This window comes from Terrapene carolina, unplaced genomic scaffold (assembly GCF_002925995.2).
Source record: "Terrapene carolina triunguis isolate 2854851 unplaced genomic scaffold, T_m_triunguis-2.0 Scaffold171, whole genome shotgun sequence".
Classification (NCBI taxonomy): domain Eukaryota; kingdom Metazoa; phylum Chordata; order Testudines; family Emydidae; genus Terrapene; species Terrapene triunguis.
The window spans coordinates 1,901,716-1,924,507 of record NW_020664522.1 but is presented as its reverse complement, the minus strand read 5'-3'; the positions used below and the strand labels follow the sequence as shown (position 1 = coordinate 1,924,507).

Genomic DNA, 22,792 nt, shown 5'->3' with positions numbered 1-22,792 from the left:
GGCTTGGTTTTTGGGTCCCAGTGTATATCAGAATTTGCTTTTTACTCCTACAGTACTAGTTGGGTCTGGAAATACCAGCGTGATAGTGTATGTGTGTATAGAAGATGTTCTCTAATGGTTACATAACAATATCTGATTATCTCCAAACTGAAAAATGCTGAATGAGCAAAAACAATTATTTTAAAAATAAGAGGTTACTTCAGAATGTAACGGAGAGCATAAGCAAAGCACTAGTCTAGCCAAGTCAAAGTCCGCGAATGCCACAGATGTCTCCTAAAAGAACATACCTGCAGAGATGGGCAACTGGGTGTAGATCGTATTCACAAACACGCTGCCAGAAGGTTTGATCACAACAATCTGACAAGAAGAAAAAGACAGTGATTGGCAAGCAGGTTTAGGAACTGTCCAGCACTTTCCAAATATTTCATATCTAGTATTGTTCAAGATGAAGAAAAAGTCCGGACGCTTGATATAGTGAAAATCAACTTTTCAACACAACTTTTTTTGTTACTATACTATTTTCTATAATTGTTATAACTAGCAATTATTTAGAAAATCTGTATAAAATGTAAATGCCAGAGAACTACCAGTATCTTGACTTCCATTGTCTGCACTGCAGTTTCTTTTTGCTTGATCAAGGTTATATCTTATTTGAACAGAAATCAATGCTGACTTCCTAGCTGCGCTGTTCTTTTTTGTGCATGCATCTACCCCAAACAATACATATGTGTGTTCGTTGGTACAGGATTTGGGATCAAGGACCATCCATGTTCAAATATTTTTCCATCTGGGCACAACATAAGGCTGAACATAGTTCCTACTGCATCAGGAACAGAAGTTGTGGTGAGTCTAGTTGGTGATGGGTAACACTTTTTGCAAGCTACAGATCACTCACGTTTTTCTCTGGTCTTCAGTTTAAGCCCATCCTTCCCACCCACACCTACCTACCCAATAACTGTCCATTTTAAAAGCATTCAGGCCAAAGGTTGGGTATCTGTTTTTACTACGTACAGTTTGTCCTCCACCTATGCTGATGGCTACACCTTTCAGGCATGTCTCGGTGTCAGTTAGGCCACATTTGCGGATTTCTCCTAGAACAGTGAAGGAATCGCTGTCACAGAGCTGAAAAAAAGAAAAAACAAACCCATTAGGTGAAAAGGGATCAATATCAAATAACATTCTGGGTAAACTTGGTCATTGTAAATTTTGCTCATTCCTTCCCTTTGTCTCTCTTCCTCATATGCACACCCATTTACACTCACCAAAGTAAGCTGGCGTAAACACATGCAACACAATGAAAAGTGTCAGCTGACCATGGCATTAAATACTTGAGGTACCCATGAGGAGATTTCAGGAGCCTTAATGTTCAGACATTCCTAGATTAGCAACAGATATTTTTGTGGCATTCTCTTTTCAGTTAAAATTTAACTTGACCTTACTGAAAGTGAGGTTGTTTTATCTCATAAAAAGGATTTCTAGCACACAGCTGTTAGGTGAGGAAAGATAATTCTTTGTGTGTGTGTTATTTTTAATATTAAGTCTTTATTATTTTTTTTACAGAAGTTATTATATATAAGTCAATGACAGTGGTATATAGGACCTGACTTTTGCAGTGACTCTGATGAACTTTCATTAGGGAACATAATCATTACTACCCCCATTCATTCCCACATCCTGTATTCCATATATATCACAGTCCCCAGTTATTAAGTTATCTAAAATACACATTTTAGATCCTACTCCTGAATAGGAGTTCTTAGTCTTTTGCTCTGAGACTGAACAGTTATGCATGTATATTGGGAAAGGGTAATAGGAAAGCTGATAGTCAGTTTGCATGAGAACTATAAATGATGCTTCTGACATGAAGAACATTTAATCAAGGAAGGCAAACTGGGTGCAAACTGGATTAAGGGTGACAACGGAGGCAGAAAGGAGGGTTAACTTTACTCAGAAAGAAAAAATTACAAAACACAGGACAGAGGAGATTTATTTGAAAATGTATAGTAACCATCTGCAGGTTATATTGAGGGGGTCTGGAAAATGCAATGTAATTCATAAGCAAACCTCCCTCCCCCTAAAAAATAGACATTCCTAATGTATTCAGCTACCTGATTAAGTCTTTGCATTCGTTTATTCTGGGCCTGTTCCAAAGCCCATTGAAGTCAATGGAAAGAATCCTATTAATTTCATTGGTCTTTGGATCAAGCCCCATGTTGAGACTTCCAGTAGCACTAATTAAGTTGCATCCTCTCTAGTTAAAGAATATGTCTATACTAAGTTGCATTGGCAGTAAATGCTCAATTATAGTTACCTTCGTCAGGATATAGCTACAATCTCCAAAGAAGGAATAACGTTTCTCATCAAATGTGGAGATGTGGGAACCTCCTTCAATGGAGCAAGTCCCAGGGCAGGAAAGGCTGACACAATTCCACTGGCCTCCAGTACAGGTACTGAAAAAAAAGACAAGAGATGTTTGTTAAGCTTGAGTGACACAAGCTTAAGAAAAATGGGAGAAAATGGGGACAGATGACACCTTCATTTCCCCCCTGCTGTTTTTATCACTGTTTGCAAGTAGACTAACTGCTATTGCATTGTGTCAAGTATTAGGGGGTAGCCGTGTTAGCCTGTATCCACAAAAACAAGGAGGAGTCCGGTGGCACCTTAAAGACTAACAAATTTATTTGGACATAAGATTTCGTGGGTAAAAGGTAAAGTTACTCCCTTCTCTTCATGTGTCAGTATAATAATGCCCGCATCTGTAATTTTCACTCCATGCATCTGAAGAACTGGGTTTTTTACCCATGAAAGCTTATGCCCAAATAAATTTGTTAGTCTTTAAGGTGCCACCGGACTCCTCGTTGTTTTTTTGATATTGCATTAAAAACTCAAAATGAATAAGGGAAAGGCATCTCCGTTTTCATGGTAATGATGTTTTAACCTAAAGCTATTCATTGTAAATCTTTGGACCAAATTCAGCCCTTGCGAAAGTGGAAGCAATTCTATGGAATACCAAGGAATTTTTCTCATACTGAATTTGGACTCTTACCTTCATTAGCATCAGACAAAATTCAGAGCATGTTAAATAATTCTTTACAAAAAATAGATTTTGTGTTTTTATATACATATACACATATACATACACTGAAGTAATATTTAAGCAGCTATGGGGAAGCCATCAATTCACATCCAGAAGCTGTTATATGTGTACACATAATTCCACTATCCATGTAATACACTGACTCTTCAAATTTAAAATGGTGCTTATATAGAACATGCATATTTCATGCTGGAGTCCACCACTGGATTTACCACCAGATTAGGCCTGAATAAAGACTGGGAGTGGTTGGGTCATTACAAAACCTAAACTTAATTTCCCCAATACTAATTTCTCCCTACTGTTACTTACACCTTCTTGTCAACTGTCTGTAATGGGCCACTCTCTTACCACGTCAAAAGTTATTTTTCCTCCCTTGGTATCCTGCTGTTAATTGATTTATCTCGTTAGACTGACCTCACACTTGGTAAAGCAACCCCCATCCTTTCATGTATTTATACCTGCTCCTGTATTTTTCATTTCATGCATCTGATGAAGTGGGTTTTAGCCCATGAAAGCTTATGCCCAAATAAATTTGTTAGTCTCTAAGGTGCCACAAGGACTCCTCGTTGTTTTTGCTGATACAGACTAACACAGCTACCCCTCTGAAACCTGTCACTGGATTTATGTTACTGAGGGCTGATTTGAGCATTCAGTGACTGGATTTGATCATATTGTTAACGTGCCTGGGTTGAAAATGAGATTACTCTTGTCTAAATTCAAGTTTTTGTTCTCGTGTACAGAAAGAAACCAAGGAGATAAACAACTTTAGTAAGTATTTTAAGCCAGAAGCTTCAGACTAATATATTCATTCCCAACCCCTGTGTAATCAGTGATTTCTTGCCCACTGCCAACAATTATTAGGTAATGCACAAAAAAAAGGAAAAGATTTGACAAAAATAGTAGGTTACCATGAAGTGCACTGGGATGCAAAAGAAGCACCTGGACTATATGTTTCACCTTTGTAGGTACAGTGGCACTCACTGAGAGGGATACAGCCAGAGCTGTTAATGTCATCAGACACAGTTCCTAGAGGAAGAAATAGTAAGTTATTCACTTTGTCATGCTTTCCATGTTGTTTCGGAGCACAGCTGTAGAAGACATCGTAAAATATGTTGTGTTTCCTTTTTTATTACAGATGAAATGCAAAAATAAAAAGCATTGTAATAATGGAATCTCTGCTATCTACTGACTGCTGCGGCTGTGTAACCAATCAAAGAGTGGCGGAAATCCTAGAGCTCCTTCACTCTGTGATACTCTGGTAAGTGCCTTGGTGAGATGGGCCTCGCTGATTTGAATTGCAAGATGACAGAGTGACAGGATGTAATGGAGCAAACATCTATAAATTCACATTGGGACCCATTTGTAGTGTAAACACTATACACCCTAAAGCAAGCATATAGTAGTCTCAGGGAGACTAGTTAATTTATTCTGACAAGAGATGAGGACACGAGGGAGCACCACATGTGACCACAGGTAGCATGGGCTGAAGAGCAGGGATGGGAAATATGATGAAGATGATAAATTCACTCCAGTCAGCAAATATTCTCAGCACGAGAACTTAGTTTGCATGGAGATAGCAGGCAGTTACTGTACCTACAATTACAAATTAATGTCCATTTATCATGCATAATTCCTGAAAATGGCCTGATCTTACAAACTGCTGAGTGCTCCCAACTCCCAGTGTTTACAGAGGGAGAGGAGGACAGGCAGCACTCCACAGGAAATGTTCATCACCTTGCAGGATCAGGCTCAAAGTTGCTAATGTCAGGAAACATTTTTGTGGGCAAAAGGTGAGTAAATGTAATCTACTTATTGCACACAGTGGCTAAGGAAGCTGCCAGGTTTAGAGAGTTCCATCTCTAGTATGCTGTCATATACTAATTTCAGTCACTTTGTGGCACATCAGATGTATGTCCTGAATAAACCCCTGTCATCTGAAAGGGTGTTTCCATTAACATAGATAGAAACTATGTACATGTCTCAAGGAAAGAACATGGAACTTCCTGTAGCTGTGGAAAGAGCATTAAAAAGTATAATGTATCCTAGGAAAGCTGCTAAACCTGTACATGTAAATGTGCTGGTGCTTTTGAATATGAGAAAAAGAGATGAATATAAACTTACCTGCGGGACAGACGCAGCCATCGGTACAGTGATCTTCACAGAGGGCTGACCTTTCAGGGTTGGTGCAGGTGTTAGCACAGGGGGAGCCACATTCCTCGTGCTGCATGTTATAAGGGCACGTTTTGTCTGCAAGTAGAATAAAGGATAAAGAGTTCTTAATTTACTCCCCATGTACTGACTTTTCTCATTTAAACCTTGGAGAGGTGACATCTGTATCTGATGATGAATTCCTTAGGAGATGTGCTGATATCTGCAATTTGTTATTGAGTCCTCTGGGGAATACTGGCATCCCCGGTCACTGCAAAATGTTTAAAACCTTTAATTCCTGTAAGGCCCTGATGCACTCAGGTTGAAATTGACTTCGTGAAAATTATGGTATATAGGCCTTTTGAAAGCTGTCCGCACAGGAGTAGATTTCACACTATTGGAATTTGTTGGTGACTAGTTGCAAGCATAGGAGAAAGCATCTTCTTGAGATACTTACTGCACAGTTCTTTAGTTCTCCAGTTCAGAGGTTGTCCACCGGCATGGGCGCACTGCCGGGAGTATTCAGCAAAGGTGTTACAGATGCAGAAATCACGCATAGACTCATCACAGCGGCACAAGTCTTGTACGCAAGAGTCAATGTAGTCTTGAACATCCACCAGTGCATTGCAGCTCACAAATGCTTCACCAGTCAATACTCTCTGGCAGATAGCACTCTAGAAGTGAAAATAGTGGTTGTTAGAGCAACAGAGTTTACAAAATGCCAAAGAACTAATTTTTATTTAGATATTTTAAAGTATTTTGTTCCAAAGACATCCCATTGTCTTCATTTTGATTCATGTTATGTTTTCCTACTCTTCCAAATTTCCCCCAAATTAATTCATTGATGTAAGAAGAGGGAGCAAAGATATTTCAATGAAAAACAAAATACTACAGAAAAGATCCTTACAAATTCATTTGAGCAGTTTGAAAGAGAAGAAGATGTAGGATCCTCGCATTGCTCTGTGGGTCCATCCATCTTCTGCATATTCCCAAACTGCACGTCAGTCAGCTTGATGTCTGTAATAAGCAGTTAAAAAAAATATTATGGCACTTTTATTGGCTTTGAAAATGCAGTGCTAATTTTGTGTGGAGATTGACCCTTATGATGTTGCCCGTGGTAATCACCATGATAGCAAAAGGAAAGAGTGATGAAGAAAGTGTGAATAGCTGGCAAGTGTTTAGTGTTGAAATATTTAAAAAAAACAGGAAATCACTCGTTACAGCTTTATACCCTATGCCTACTATAAAAGTGTTAAATCAAAGGACATAAAATAGTGCATGTCAATATTAAACATCAGTGTAGTTTAATATTAAACGTCAGTATAGTTTCACAACTTATCTGTTGATCAATGCCCCATTCTATTGAAACAAATACTATTAAAGGAAAGAAAATCAAACCACAGTGCTTAATAATGTTGTTGTTACTTACTGTTTGACGTGAACTCATTGTAAATTGGAATGCCATTGAAGTCCCCACAAAGCCCACAGGTCTGATTGGCATATTTCTTATCCAGTTCCACCTAAAAAAATGGGGTAAGTGAGTTACACACAGAGTTAAAATTTACAGTGTATTCAATGTTAAGGATGGAATTCACCACTATCCAGAGGTTCACCACAAAGTCTATGTACTACATACATCGCACTTAGGTTTTCAAAATCAGTGGTGCATAGACATGGTGCTGGCCCTCGACACGGGGTGAAATTAAACCTAAATCAATGCAGTAGTTTGGTCAGACAGGTTTTTTTCATTAGATATGGGTGTTTGGGTGAACAGTATGATGGATTAAACTAAGTCTGGTCTATTTTATAATAATTGATTTCTTATGATCACCGCAGGACTTCAGGATGGGAGTTGTGGCTACTTTGCTTCACTGCAGTCTCCTCCCCTGGTGGACTTCCCACTACTGGAGTTCTGCACCATTGTTTATGCTACTGAATGCCACAGGGGCTGTGAACATCAAAGCAGTGGTGTATTTAGTATCTGAGGAAGATTACATTTCACTAAAAAGATCTATTGGTGGCTTGGGGAGAATGGTGATTATAAACTGAGCTCTGAGAAAAGAAAGGAAATTGAAAGCATAATAGGGTAACACAATGCAATGAAAATGGATAAAAATCCCAAATCACCTAATCTCTGGCTCATAAAAGCCAGAATAATTTAAAAATAAGTATTCTTTGCAACATCTGGAATGTACACTTACCAGAAGGCCATCCAGTTGGTTCCACATGAAGACCAGGCCCATCTTGGCAGTGATTTTCAAATAGCCGCTACTTCTCTCTATCAGGATTCCTGACTGGCTGAAAGGCAGCTGAATTCTGGAGAGAGATCAAAGTGCAATTAAAGTAGGAGTACAGAATTTGACATCCAGTCTTTGAGACATTTTTAATTCAACTGAATAAGGAATTGGCTAGTAATACGCATTGCTAAATATGAACTGCACAAGTTTATAACAATCTTGGAAACCTTCAGTTGGATAATCTCCTATGCAGTTGCTCTCCAAAGTGCTGTGGGGCCAGTGTTGTTTTCTGGTGCCATTCCTTTTCAGTACATCTATACATGATGTTTTAGTGTATAAAATGCAGGTCTGTCTGCTATATGATATAATTCAGACAGTGCTATGCCTGTCTGTTGTTTAACAAGTGCACGTCAAGTGCTCTGCTATTATTATTTTAAAGTCTTAAATAATATAGGACTAGCTTCTCTGGAGGGAATTTGTTCTTTTTTGTTCTTTCTTCATAACTAAGACTAGCTCAGTTGAAATGGCAGAGCTGGGATTTCTGGACTTCCCCACAAGCAGCCTTGAAGGAACAAGATGAAAGGCTTTCTAGTGTAGAACTGGAATCACTGAGATACTTTCCCCCTTCACATTTACACTTGTGGCATCCTTCAGGAGGGAAGGCTCAGGACTCTTGTTCTTTTTCTAATATGTACTCTTTCTTTCTTTCTTTCTTTCTTTCTTTTCTGCTGCAGTGTCTGGCTTCTTGTATTCTTGATCTTGGATTTATTTAGGTATTTTGCTGTATTTGTTTTTATTCTACCTTTATTTTATGGCACCTAGAGGCCTCTAAATTACAACAGTAGAGTGGGGTCTGGAGTGCCCCTGAACTACATGGCACATAAGTCAGGAGGTAATCTGTAAAGGTGGAATAAAGCTCAGCTCTGTACTCCCTTGTTTCTGCTACTGCTCTAAGAAGGGCCTATCCCCTTATGCTGTTTTAGAGCAGCCTGAGGGAATGAGACTGAAATAGGCATCCTTTCAAACAGGCCATTGGGGCAATATCAATGGTGCCAATTTCATGAGATAATAAGACATCTGAACTTACGGGTTGCCATTGACCACAATGGAGTCTGAGGTCAGTTCAATCACCATTCCGTCAAGCTTCAGGGTGATATGGCTGATCACAGGAGAGCTTTCCAGCATAGTGCGCCTGATCTGGATGTTGAAGTCCTCATAGGCAGATTTGCAGTGGGATGCAAAGACATAGTTGCAGAGCCCGGGGAAGTGAAAGATGTCCCCATCAAAGGTCTTGAAGTGGAAGTTTCCCCAGGTGCTGCACACACGTCCATTGTGAGCAGGGTTGCCAGCTGTGGATTCAAAACAAGTTGTAGGGCTGTACTGAAAATTCCAGTGTAAGTCCCTCTATTCACTCACTGGCTAATTCGTTTACATATTTATCCATCTATCTAAACAACAAACCCATTCTTTGTTTTATCTTCTCATCTAGCTATTTATTTATTTGTGTATATATCATTCATTCTGTTAACTTTTCTCTTTAGTCTATCCATCTCTTCACTTACCCTACAGTTCTGATCAATCATTCATAAGGACATGGCATTTGTTTAACTTACGCTTTACAGGCAGCGTCGTTCTCAGTGGTTGGATGATTGTCACTTCTTGTGGTTTAGTTACTGGTACAGAAAAATCTAAGAAAAAGAAATACAATTATCACTAATTCAAAAGGCTCAGTAAACAAATTGGCAAACACAGATATGGATCTCCTAGCCTCATTAGTGGTTAAAGGTTTTTACTGCAAGTAATGCTCACTGGAAAATTTCCAGGGGAGTCTATTGATGGCTTAATGCCACTGCATCAAATTTTGGTTTCCAATGTAAACTGTCATTAATAGCCGGATCCTGCCAACCCTTCCTCAAGTCAGTAGTCCTTTCTCACACAAGGAGCCCAACTGAATCTGACCCCACCTGCCCAAAGTAGGTATCCGCAAGCTGATACCAATTTAATCCTTCATCTACGATAGGAACTATACAAAAAACCTCAGGCAACACAATGGAGATTAAAGTTATTCACAACCTTTGGCTCCCAGCATATGTAAAAGTGGAAAACTGTAGGAGGGTTTCAATGGTTGGGGTTGAGAAACCACAGCAGAACTTGTTTAGATCTCATATTCTTTTCTTAGCCGGAAGTACATGTATACACACACACTCACATACAGCCAACTTCAGGCAAACAACAAATTCTTGTAGAATTCTGCAAATCCTTAATCACGAACCTAGTGCTTTTTCACACAAGAACTCCCATTTGCAGGATCTGGCCCTACGTTTGCTGTGTTCATCCCTAGTATTTCTTCTTTGGTTCCAGTATTGAATGGATTTGAGATTCACAGAAGCTGCAATGTAGTTTCTCAACACCTACTTCTGAATCCTCACTACGGTTTTCCACTTGCATGTATACTGGGAGGCAAAGGTCAAGAATGGTTTTAATGTCCCTTAAAGCTCCTTCTGAGATTTTTTTTAAAGCTCCTGGAGTAAATGAAGGATGATATCTTTATTAATAAATTCATACATTTGAAAGCCAACAGGGACCTTTATGCTCCTGCAGCCTGATCTCCTGCATAACATGGCCCACACGGTATCACCCAGTGGTTGCTCCATTTAGACCAATGATTTGTGGTTGAAACAGAGCATCTCTTTTAGAAAGACAACTGGTCTTGATTTAAAGACTTCAAGGGATAGAGAGCCCACCATCTCCATTGATCAGTTGTTACAATGGTTAGTTACACTCAAGGTTAATAGTGTTTGCCATATTTCCAGTTTGAATTTGTCTACCTTCAGCTTCCAGCTGTTGGGTTTGTCAAGGTTGCTAATTTCAGATTAGGTTATGGTTCAGATTTTCAGGCTGATTAGTTAAATTATAGTGTAATAAATTTACTGGAGAAAGGAACAAGGGACATTTTGTTAGAATTTTTATACAACATGGTTTTTGTTCTGACAGCAGTGTTATACCAACAGCCAATACACATCCCTTATCTTATTACATGTAACTAATATGTTCCAACAAGCAGCATAATATATTTTATACACAAATCTGCACTATCTCTGGTGCATGTACTGAAATACTTTTCATTTTCTGCCTTTCATGAGTGATGCAGTTATCTCAATAGAATGAAAAAGAGTACTTTTTATTACCGATTATCAAATATCTTTGTGATACACATGTACACACACACACCTCATAAAATACACCTTGTAAATTTGCAATATGTACCTATTACGTAATTATAGATTAGATAATTGTGTAGCTTCAATGGACCAGATCCTCAGCTGGTGCAAATCAGCATAGCCCCACTGACTTCAATGGAGTTTCACCAATTTACACCAGCTGAGGATCTGACCCTACAGTACCAATTCCAGGGAGCTGAACATTGTGTATAGAGAATTGTTCCTCTCCCTTCATTTAAAGGCATAGTACACTTTAATCACTCTATGTCTATTGCAATGAGTTTCTAAGACAACATTGGCTGAATTTAGATTGTCAAATAAATAAATAAAGTAAAACAAAAAACACTTACAGTCTTGTCCCTGCTGGACATAATTATAGTCATCATAATTTGCTTGTTGGTCCTCATATTGGGCTTTGACTGGAGGAAAAAAAAAAGTTACTTTGGGGGATTGTGCTCATAAATTCGTCAGTAACACCTGGTTGAACAATAGAATCTGCAAAAGTAGCATTCTATTAGGCAGGGAAACTGCATGGTAAGTGTGGTTTGTTATGCTGTGGCAAATACAAACACACACTCACACAGAGGCAAAGGCTGTGAGGGTGAAAATATTTTAAAAGATGAAAATGGAGAATTTTTCTCCTTAGCTACAGTTCAGATAAAAAAAGACCTCTAGGTCTCTTGTGGTATGATGGCTGGTACACTTCTTTTTTTTTTTTTGTCAATGACAGTGGTATAGAGGGCCTGAACTATGCAGTGACTCTAATGGACTTTGCTTGAGGTGCATAATCATTGCCACCCCCATTCACTCCCACATTCCCTACTCCATACATATCACAATCCCCCCCCCCGTTATTAATTTATCTAAAAAACCACACACACATTTGCAATCTATATATTTTTGTCCTAGGTGTCAGAACTGAGTAGGAGTTCTTAGTCTTCTGCTCTGAGAGTGAACCGGTATGCATGTTCATTGGGAAAGGGTAATAGGAAGGCTAATAGTCAGAGAGCTTTTTCCCTATGCTTTCCCTGAGCAACCTGCTAGCTGGTCACTTAATCTCCACCAAACTCTCACCCTCTCCTCCTTCAAATGCATTCTAAAAACATGGACCTGTCTACCAACTATCGGGTCGGCTCCTCAGCAGTGTAAGTTGGTATAGTTCCATAGACTTAAAGGAGATGGCCTGATTGACCCTAGCTGAGAACCTGACCCATATATCACTCCTTGAGCCAAATTTTTCTTTTGGTTGTAACAAGGAAAATTCTACCGAAATCACTGGGATTATACCAATGAAAACTGAGTGGAGAATTTCTCTCTTTCTTTGCTAGCTACACTGTACCCTCACCGCCCTTCTAAGCTATTTAGAGCAAAGGCTCCATTTGATTCTTTGTTTTTCTGAATTTGTACACTTGAACCATCTGCAAAGTCCTATGTACATCTTGGGAACTATAGAAATAATAACAAATAACCAGAGAAGGGCATAGAGAAGACAGTTTTATATTGGAAGAACCCTTTTTAGAGTGAGAGGGCCAACATATACGCTGTGTTACTGGGAGTAGAATTTGACCCATAATAGCTGGTTTACAACTTCAAACACCAGTAATAATAACTAACATACCCAGAAGCAATGTGGATAGAATTGGGGAGCTGATAGATTTATTTCAGATTATTGATTGGGCCCCCAACTTGTTCAAGATAATAAAAACAATCCCGAAGATATTCCTTTCATTCCTTTGCACCATCATCTCAAAATATAAAGCTGCACTCAACCCCTGTTTAACAAAAAGCACTGCTTAATGAAAACGCAGAATACTGAGGGCACAATACTGAGGGTAGCTCTTGAGCAGACATGGGGAGCACCTGAGCTAAAGGCAGGCAGCATCCTGTATTCCTTGAGTGCAGAACGACTGCTGGCACCACCACTGAGGCTAGTCATCCCAAATGGGTGAGGCTGACATGGGCTGAGGGGTTGTCATGGCCCCATCTGCACTAGCTGGATGTCTGAGGCTGGCCCTGGAGCAACACACTCTGCACCCTTTGAAAGGGTGTATCATTTGATCCTACTGTGTGCCCTTCCCTAGCTTTCTAGCCCAGGGAATCATTCTGTTTCCCTCTCAATGCACATTCAGCACAATGTCTATGCCATGCCACATACCCATGCCCATTGTCAGTGGCTGGTAATGGCACAATTAATCCCTTGGTGTAGTGAGGTATAACAAGGTTTAATAAAGGTTAGCGTGGAACTGCATAGGAGTTAGGAAGAAGTAAAAATATTCATTAGGATTTGTGCATCAGATCAAAAAACACTAGATACTAACATTTTATGAGTTTAGCCATGGAACGAATTAACAAAGGGCACAGTGAATAAAAGATTACACAGAATGTGAATATAAAACATCTTCTTAGACGATAGAAGGCTAGGCCTGTGCACTCTGGATCCTGGTTTCATGAATTCATTAAAAATTATCCTTTGAAAGACAAACTTTGGACTAATCCCTTATGTCACCTTTACTGAAAGTCTCAGTGATAATTATGACTGACATTAATATCAATAGCAGCTTATTTTGCTGATAGGGTGACAGTTAAAAGTTAATGATAAAATCCTAAATGCCTTTACTTAGGGCCCAGTTCTGCTCCCCTTAAGATCAAACCCCTTAGGTTTTACATTAACCTTATGCAGGCAAACTGCCATTCAACCAAAATTCTTATGACATTGGGTAGATTTTAAAAGTGGATCTAACAGGATGACATTTGGCAGGAATAGTGCCCTTGATTCATATATTTTTTTGCTCCATAAGAGCCTTTGGTTACAACAAGAAACTTGGCACCCATGGTCTCTCATGTTACACTCTGTACTGGCTCTTTTTGTGTCATCTTTCTCATCACACCCTTTCCTTCCATCACAAGAGGCTTTTCAGCTAAGATGATCTACAGTATTTAAATCAAGTTTATATTTCAAATGAGTAATGTGCTCCCTCATCACTGTATGTTCTCTATAGCCTGTGACTGCTCTGTTACAGCTAAATTAATTGATCACATTTGTTGTCATGTCTATAAAAACAGGCTTCATTTGTTGTTGGAAATTAGGTTTCTATATGATTATTCATAATCATAATATTATTATAAACTAGCCTGGTTCAGAGCATTTGAAAATTGAAAGCAAAAGAGAACTGGTGAGACTGGTTTTTATCCAGCCATAAAAACTCAGGGATATATTTCTCTAGGAAATGTTTAACTTTAAGGAGTGGAAAGCACCATTTTGTCTATTTTAGCTCTATTTTGTGATATATTAACGAACATAACATTTATACAAATTCTTTAACCAAGAGGTGGAAGTGTGAAGCGTCTTGAATTAATGGAGTGGAACAGCAGCAGAAAAGAAAAAGCTGTGAATTTAAGGTTTAATACCAGAAGGATTGCTATCACAGGGAGCCAATACCAGATAGTATGCAAAGCTTGCAGTCTGTGTTATTAACTTGCCATGTTTTTAACAGCCTTCCATGTTCACATTTGAAAAAACAACAACTATTGAAACTGGTAAAAATGACCAGCGAGAATAATTATATGACTAAATTCTACTCTTAGTTATGCCAACGCAACTCCGTTGACCATGGTTTTTCAATTCATCCAACTGCTTTTCCTGGGCTTGAGGGCAATATAATCAGTGAAGCAACATTAGAAAGGAGAGGAATAGAAAAAGACATGGAAATCTCATTTACAAACAAAATCTTATTAGATGCACAAAGCAAAGAGACACCACTGAAAAGTCTTTCCAACTGCAAAGCAAATTATAAGTTCTCTAAAGTAATAAAAATAAAAAGCAACTATAGCCTCCTACCTTTGTTCTGCATAAAGGTGATCACTAATATTGGTATCCATAGTGGTATTCGTACCCCCCAGCCTATGCCCATCTTGATTGGAGTTCGGTAGGAAGTACCGAACTATAGGCTTCTGAAGAGGCACTTGTCTTTAGACAAGTCTTATATAGCAACAGAATAGGCTTTGGCACAGTTCCCAGATAGTTTCACAAGGTTCTAAAAAGGTGGAGCTTCAGGGATTTTACCTTTCCTCTGCAGGTGCACAGGTAAACAAAGGATGCTCTAGCTTCCTCACGAGCTGGCCAAGTGTATTTGCATTCTGGGAGGAGTGCTATTTTCTAAAAGACTTTTCTACTGAAGGAATTCCAAGTGAGCAGCAATGAGGAACAGTTATGCTCAATCTTACTGTCTCCAGTTATTACAGATCTTGCAATAAATATAAATCCAGAATGACTTTTGGGGAGTCGGGGACGGGATTTAGAATGAGAGAGAGGCAGTTTTTTTGTTATCCTGATTACAGCAGGTGATTTCAGTCTAATTTTTCCAGTGAGCAAAACACTAACTCCTTCTGATCCAAGCTGTGTGATCAAACTTTTCATGTTTGGGACCCTAGTCTTTTGAGAAGAGATTTTGTGCCTCGGTGTATAAATACTCTGCTTCTGAAGATGAAGAGACCAAGAACACTGAAGGCCACCAGTTATCCACATGCCAGGCACAGTACAGGAATATGCAGTCAAGCTCTTCAGTGCTGGATAGTCAAAAACTAATACCCTCCATAGAAGGAATTTTATCCTCAGAGGTGCTTCAGTCAGTGTTGGGTCAAATCTGTATCCCTTCTAAAGGCTTGTCAACACAGGGAATTATTCTGGAATAGCTATTCTTTATTAACCCTGTGTTGATGCTCTTGTTCCAGAATAACAGTTTAGTTTAATAGTTTAATGTTGGAAATGGATTAACTTTTAAATTAGCAACCTATCTTATTCTGGATTAATTTTAATGTGTAGATAAGACCTAAGTTAACATAGCTAATTGAACAGATATATTTAGGTATATGTCTATCCATACTGAACATATGTATTTCTCTTGCCCCAGATAAAAGACAGTGTATTCTATATAATTTGGTGTACATTTCCTTGTTGCACAAAATAAATGTTTTAGCAGCAATGAATTTAAGAAGGTTCCATTATATTGGGAACAATGTGAATGTGAACAATGAGTTTTTGTAAATAGGTCAGTGTATTTATTTAAAGGTCTATTACTTTTCCAAGTTGTCTTTTTATTGTAGTTTACCTTTCAACAGGTCTAGTATTGTCACAGGTATCCTTTCTAGTGGGCTCTGTTTATATTTGGTGAATTAGATGATCAACAGTTAGGGGACAAAGGTAAAAGGCTCATATTTTATCCATTTCCAAGGTGATAGAAGGGAGGTGAGACACTGCTTTCCCTGCACACTTTTAAAATTCACATGGTTTATTGGTGTTATAATAAATGGACTATAGGTAAATAAACATAGTGTAGTGAAGAAAACAATTGGTCAAATTCTGCCATGAATTACACTCTGTGAAATTCTACTCAGTGGGAGTTACAAATCAATATAGCATTTGGCCCCAAATCAAAGGGTGACAAAAATGACTAAAGATACTTTCAAACAAGAATTGTACAGTCAAAAATCTCAATAAGTGTCATAAATATATATATAAAACAAACACATTATTGAACAGTTACTCAGTTGCTTAGCTCCAGGGTGAGTCAGGATTTCATGTTCTGGCCCTGTAACTTTCCATATCTTTGTACTATACCATATTAAATATATGCTGCAGTGGAGACTAGTGAGACAATTTGTTCATGAAAAATTAAATCACCAGTATGATCAGCTCATCTATCTAACACTCTACCTTCCAATCATCTATTAACCAGGAATCTCTTGGTAGAGTGTTGAAGGAAGAAATGTGGAAATTTAAATTCACACACATTTGGTGGAATTTTATATAGGTATCCAGACTTGTCTAATTGTTGGATATTATAACTCATTGCATAACCTAACTTCATGAGCAAAAGCGTTCATTAGAATCACAAGAACAGCAATTATCTGGATAATTGTAGATAAAGATTTAAGTAGGTAACCAAAAAAACAAAACAAAACCCTTATACTTCCTCCACCTGTAACCTAGAAGAACCCATTCAGCATAGAATAATCTGCTGAATCTTTTTTATCATTTACACTGGCCTATACTGTCCTCCTGCCCAGTCCTGTTCCTATGATATTCAATGGGGGTTTTGCCATTGACTTTAATGGAAGCAGGGTTGAGTTTGTCACTGCACTTTGGTCATATGACTATTCAACCCCAAGTTATTTTATCCGTTGCAGATTCCAAGATAAAAAAAGATGATTGGTCAGTTGCTACTAATTTTTCATTCATTAGAATTACAGATATTGCTCAGTTAGTTTTATATCCTGATGATAAAGTGAATTGATCTACCAGCCCCAAATAAGGCTTGCACCAAATTATCCAGGTCAACGACCAGTGATATTTTATAACCATTGTCACCTGAATGTCCTATGTAAAGCTAAAATAAAAAAAAATGGGATATGGATCTTGTTTGTATTATGCCATATCTTTGTCAAATATGGTGCCATTAATCCATTCTGTTATCTGTCAATGGCTGTATAAAACTGATGGGATTCAAACCCAAACCACCATAATACCTAAAATTGGAAGTCCCATCCCACACATAAATATTTTTCCCCATTAGACTGCAAGCTCTAATGTCTGTAAAGTTCTTTGAGATCCTTAGCGGGGAGTGCTACCAGAATATAAAATATTATCATCAGAATGTCAAGATAGCAGCTTCCTCTTTGATCACTAATTATTATTTTTTATTTTATTTTAAGCTTTACAAATACTGTAACTAGATGTAGTGACTATAAAATCTTTTACATCACATTGTTATTTTACTTTAGGAAGGAATTTGGCCATAGACCAGTCCTAATGTCCCTAAACCGGGAAATACCATTTACTCAGGCTTAGTAAACAGTCTACATTTTTGAAAACTTTGCATTTTAAATACACCCACACTCTCGTAATAACACTATTACTTTTTTTAGACTACTGGGAAAGATTTGAAATTTTATTACTGGCACTAACCTGGTCAAGTGGATCTTGGTATTAGCACAATAATGTGAGATTACTATAAATTCCCAAGGTAACCCTGCACTTGTGTCTAAGTGCACTACAAACTGGAATGAGTTTTTTCCCCTCCTTATTAAAACATTCCTAGTTGAATCTGCATTGTTTTAGCCCATACATTACTTGCACCTTTCCTTTCCTGCAGGTCCAGTTCCAGATTTCTCTTAGGGTATATCTACACTACAGTCTGCGGTGAGATTGCAGCTCAGGTAGACATACCCACGCTAGCTGTACCCTCACTGGCTTGGCTAAAATAGCAGAATATATGCAGTGGCATGGGCTTCAGCTCAGGATGTACAAGCATGCCGGGGACCCTCAGCACCTATTTGCATTACTAACATGGCCTTTTTGTGCATGCTAGTGCAGGTAAAGCTAGCATGGGTATGTCTACCCAAGCTGCGCACACACCTCAGATTGCAGTGTAGACATAACCTCTGTCACTCCCAAAAATCTTGCATGCAAAAAACATGACTTTCCTCTCTGCTGATTGGTTGCTTGCTCCAACCCCCTCCCTCACATTCTCTTCACTTCAGCCTCACTCCACCTGCCTTCCATGCTTCTCTGCATTCTTCCTGTGATGCTTTCCTGGGGATACCCAGGGCATGAGGCACCAGACTACCACCCGTCACACTTCTCTTTCCCTTCTTTCCTCCCCAATGCCTTTTACTTTTTGCCCTGTAATGCTCCCCCTACCTTGGTTTTTTCTTTTGTTTAATCCATTCCTGTCTTCCCTCCTCCTCCAGCCCTCTCCTATAATATGTTAAATAAGTCTGATAAATACTGATAAAATAAACAAAATCTCATCCAAAATTCATTCTGTCTATCTATCTATCTGGGCTGTTGATTAATCTCAGTTAACTCATGCAATTCACTCAAAGAAATGAATCACAATTAAGAAAATTAATCGCTATTAATCGCAACTTTAATTTCACTGTTAAACATAGAATACCAATTGAAATGTATTAAATATTTTGGATGTTTTTCTATATTTTCATATATATTGTAATTGAAATCAAAGTGTATATTTTTTATTAAACTATTTGCACTATAAAAATGATAAAAGAAATAGTATTTTTCAATTCACCTCACACAAGTACTATAGTGCAATCTCTGTGTCGTGAAAGTGCAACTTACAGCTGTATATTTTTTTTGTTACATAACTGCTCTCAAAAACAAAATAATGTAAAACTTTAGAGCCTACAAGTCCACTGAGTCCTACTTCAGTATTTGTATGAGGTGAATTGAAAAATACTATTTCTTTTTTTACAGTGCAAATACTGGTAATAAAAAATAAATATAAAGTGAGCATTGTACACAGGAGCGGCCCCAGGGTTTTTGCTGCCCTAGGCGGCAGCGCTCCTCCTCTGAGCATTCGGCGGCGGGGGTCCTTCTGCTCCACGTCTTTGGGGCACTTCGGCGGCGGGTCCTGGAGCGAGTGAAGGACCCGCCGCCGAATTTCCGCCGAGGACGGCAAAATGCCGCCCCCCAAATCCTGCCGCCCTAGGCGACCGCCTAGGGTCACCTAGTGGAAGTGCCGGCCCTGATTGTACACTTTGTATTCTGTGTTGTAACTGAAATCAATATATTTGAAAATGTAGAAAACAGCCAAAAATATTTAAATAAATGGTATTCTATTATTGTTTAACAGTGCAATTAATCGCGCGATCAATTGTGATTAATTATTTTAATCGCTTGACAGCCCTACTAATTATATATTCCCCCCAAATAGTGATATACCATATTGCTGCCATCTGTCACCACAGCTATTTGTCTTCTTCTCAGAGCCTAGCTATAGAGCTGGTGCTCTGTGTGAGAGCATACATGGAACCTAATAAAGGGTCAAAACTGAGAGATTTTTTTCAGGGGATTTTGATAAGCAAAATGAAAGCATCTTGTTCAAAAAGAAGATGTTAATAGAAGTCCCTCCTTCTTGCTGTGTTGGTAGGAAAACATAAGAAGCCAAATGCTAGTGGGTAGCAGCTATTTTAAAATGAAGAGGAAAGAAATAGGGAGACAAAGAAGCATCATTCTGTAAGTGCCTATTCCACCTTAAATCCTATTGATTGACTTGTTCCACAAGTTCATAGTACTGCCCAGACTATCTGCCAGACTGCATGCTGCAGGTCTACCCTCAACATGTCCCCTATGCTAGGGCTTGCGAGGAGGTCCTCAGAAGGCAGCCTTCTGGCTGTCTCCCACAGTAACTGCACTGTCTGTCTGCCTGTCTAAGCTGGTCCATATATATTTTCTGTAAAAAAAATTGAAAAGAAACTAAAAATTTTCATTTTGTTCAAATTTATTTACAGACCAAACAAAAAATGAAATATTTTCAGTTTTTATTTCCCCCATTTCTCTCCAGTGGAAGAAAGAGGAAAAAGGAAGTGGGGGGAATTAAAAATGAAAATGTTTTATTTTTTTTTTCACCAGAAAATGGCAATTTTTGACCCAAACAAAAATTTTCTGAGAAAATTTTCATTGTTGTTGAAAAAACATTTTTTCATTAAAAATGTGTCAATTAACAGTTTTTTACCACCTCTAGTATCTCTCTATCCCACCATTGCCACCATGCTATCTGGATGCCTCCATGATAGCGGAACACATATGCAGATGAGTAAACGCATGTACTCTTGTCTATTTTGTAAACACAGGTGCTGCGATGGCAGGATACACACGTGCATATTGAAGAGCAAGAGCGGGTCCTTAGAGGTAATTGGTAAATATTCATAAGCACACAGAAGTGCATTGTATTTGTAGGTACATGGGTAAATTGTTATAGGACTATGAAAGGGCAGTAGGTTGTGTATGCACAGATACCCAGAAGGGCTTGTTAGTGATGGGCAATCCTCAACAGTTTTGGAGGTTCTGTAGAGTGTAAAGAAGTATCTAAAAGCTGGGCTAGTTTGCTAAACATTATTCTAATCCACAGTTTTTAAAATCCTGTATATAGTAATCTATTTCCAAAGGGGTCAAGATTGAACACCTCCTTCTCTGCTGTGAGGAAATTTCCTACCTGTGAGGAAACTACAGTACTTTCCTCTCCTGACAGTTTCTTCTGAAGGAGGAAGCCTTCCTTTCTGATTCTCAGTAGCACCTGTTTGTGGTACGAAGGGAAAAGACCCAGGGCCATCTTTTCATTCATCCTGGGCAGCCACTGTCCTTCCCACCTCCTATCACTATGGCAGAGTAATTTCAGAAGCCTCTCTTTCAATCTCTGCTTGTGGCGATTATACAGATTCCTGGGACAATACAGTGGGGACTCTTCGAGTACAGAAGATTGATTAAGCAATACTTGGGGCCACACACAGGGACTGCTGGGGCACTGGGCACCAATGCACAATTTAGGAATGCTAAAGGCTTGGGCGTTTCATAGAGGAAGCTTGAGGATTGCAGGTGGTCAGCAGGGCCAGAATGTAGGGTCCTGGAGATAGTGGGAGGCACTAACACCATGTTGGGACTTCCTCCATTCCAGCGGTAGGTCCTTAACTGAACTTTTACAAACCTTAAAAATAAAGAGATGCAAGAAGGGTCGATTCAGGGCTCATTACAATAAAACCTCTTTCTCCATCGCTAATGGATGGTAAGGATACATGGTGGTGCATGGTACTTGTGCACAGAAACAGGGCATGCTGGTTGGACAGAACTCCAATTATTTGTGAAGCGTGTATATTAGTTTTTCTTCCCACAATGCCTTGCAAGTATACCCATTAGTGTAAAGCACTAGCCCCCTGGCCTTATCCTAAAAGTGCTCTCCAAGTGTAAATGTAATCTGACAAATGTAGATAAAGGAAGCCAGAAACTGAAGAGTGTCACAGAAAAATGCTGTACATAATTAAACAGTTTGAGAAATGTATTGAATTTTTAGGTGTGGTTGTGAGTGTTAACGGGGTCCCCATGGAGTTCTTTATCAATTCTATTCAAATATTAGCATTTATTATAGTAAGTAAAGGCATTGTACTGCTCTGGCATGCTCTTCAAGGGCAAGCGGAGCTACTGCACTGTGTGGGCGAAATGGCAGTTTTTCATAAAGTTTTTGGTTTGTTTTTCTGCACTTAGCTATTCAGTTTACAGAAAGGTACAATAAGATGATGCAGTATTGATAAGAAATATCCTTATAAAAAGATTTAGCTTTATATTCTTCTCCCTCTTTTAATTGTAGGAACAGAGGAAAGAAAATAACAATTGTACAAAGGCAAGTCTCTATTCTAGTGACTTCTTTTCTAGAGTCCTGATACTGTTCTTGTGCCTTTGCATTACCAATTTATAACCAGAATCCTACCTTCACACTTGAACCTCAGGGAACAGCAGTGATATCAGTTTCATACACACTTTTGAAATCCTCTCAACAAAGCTGATTTAGGAGGCAGTAATTATAAATGTTCCCGTAGTCTTAGAACTGGAAGACAAAGTTCAAGCCAAATGCAGACCTGGAAGTTTGTCTTGTCGTTCTTCCACTTCATTCGACAACTGGATGAAGGTTCTGAAGAGCAGTGCAACACAGTGGTCTCTCATTTTTACGCCTTAGCTCCAGTGCCCAGAAAGAGTATTTTAGTGAAAGAGAAATAACCAAACAGTCCTCTGATAGAAGTGACAGGAAAATCTCAGAATTGCATTGAATGAGACAACAGTTAGACTGCAAAAGATGTAGAAGAAACTAAAATAAAAGAAGAAATGTAGAAGCAGAGATTCCACGTTGAGACAATATCAGTTTAATCCTGAAAATCTTCTGGTCAGTTTTCTTTATATTTTGATCTATTTCAAGGGAGACTGAATGGCTGTGGAAAGTTGTAGTGACTTCTGTTGGTCACTGGCCTAAATCTACACTAAGGACCAATCCTGCAAGCACATATGAGTAACATTAAAGGCCAATAGCACTGTTCATGTGGGTTAAGTTACTCATGAGTGTAAATTTATAGAACTGAGTTCCAACTCAGCTTGAAAGTTGTTACAATCTATTAGTTGTTTGATAGTCTATGTGAATTTGAGTTGTTGAAAGTCTCAGCAAAGAAAACCAAGAATAAATGGGCCTGGAGAAAGAACTAATTATTGCCTCATTCTAGATCAGAGTTGAGGCTCATTAGCACAA

General features: G+C 38.7%; 1 protein-coding gene across 1 annotated transcript in view; it reads right to left on the bottom strand.

The window, feature by feature from the left end:
• The window catches only part of MUC5AC (mucin 5AC, oligomeric mucus/gel-forming), a 53,545-nt gene extending 31,327 nt beyond the window's left edge, over positions 1 to 22,218 (bottom strand). Inside the window, exons 1-13 of the mRNA XM_026653916.1 lie at positions 22,134 to 22,218; positions 11,054 to 11,122; positions 9,096 to 9,170; positions 8,570 to 8,831; positions 7,447 to 7,561; positions 6,675 to 6,765; positions 6,153 to 6,262; positions 5,703 to 5,919; positions 5,219 to 5,344; positions 4,006 to 4,123; positions 2,312 to 2,450; positions 1,012 to 1,122; positions 288 to 357 (exon numbers count right to left, since the gene is read on the bottom strand). Coding sequence (XP_026509701.1) covers positions 288 to 357; positions 1,012 to 1,122; positions 2,312 to 2,450; positions 4,006 to 4,123; positions 5,219 to 5,344; positions 5,703 to 5,919; positions 6,153 to 6,262; positions 6,675 to 6,765; positions 7,447 to 7,561; positions 8,570 to 8,831; positions 9,096 to 9,170; positions 11,054 to 11,122; positions 22,134 to 22,218 — 1,588 coding nt within the window. The remainder of the gene's footprint in view (positions 1 to 287; positions 358 to 1,011; positions 1,123 to 2,311; positions 2,451 to 4,005; positions 4,124 to 5,218; positions 5,345 to 5,702; positions 5,920 to 6,152; positions 6,263 to 6,674; positions 6,766 to 7,446; positions 7,562 to 8,569; positions 8,832 to 9,095; positions 9,171 to 11,053; positions 11,123 to 22,133) is intronic.
• Positions 22,219 to 22,792: the final 574 nt, after the last annotated feature.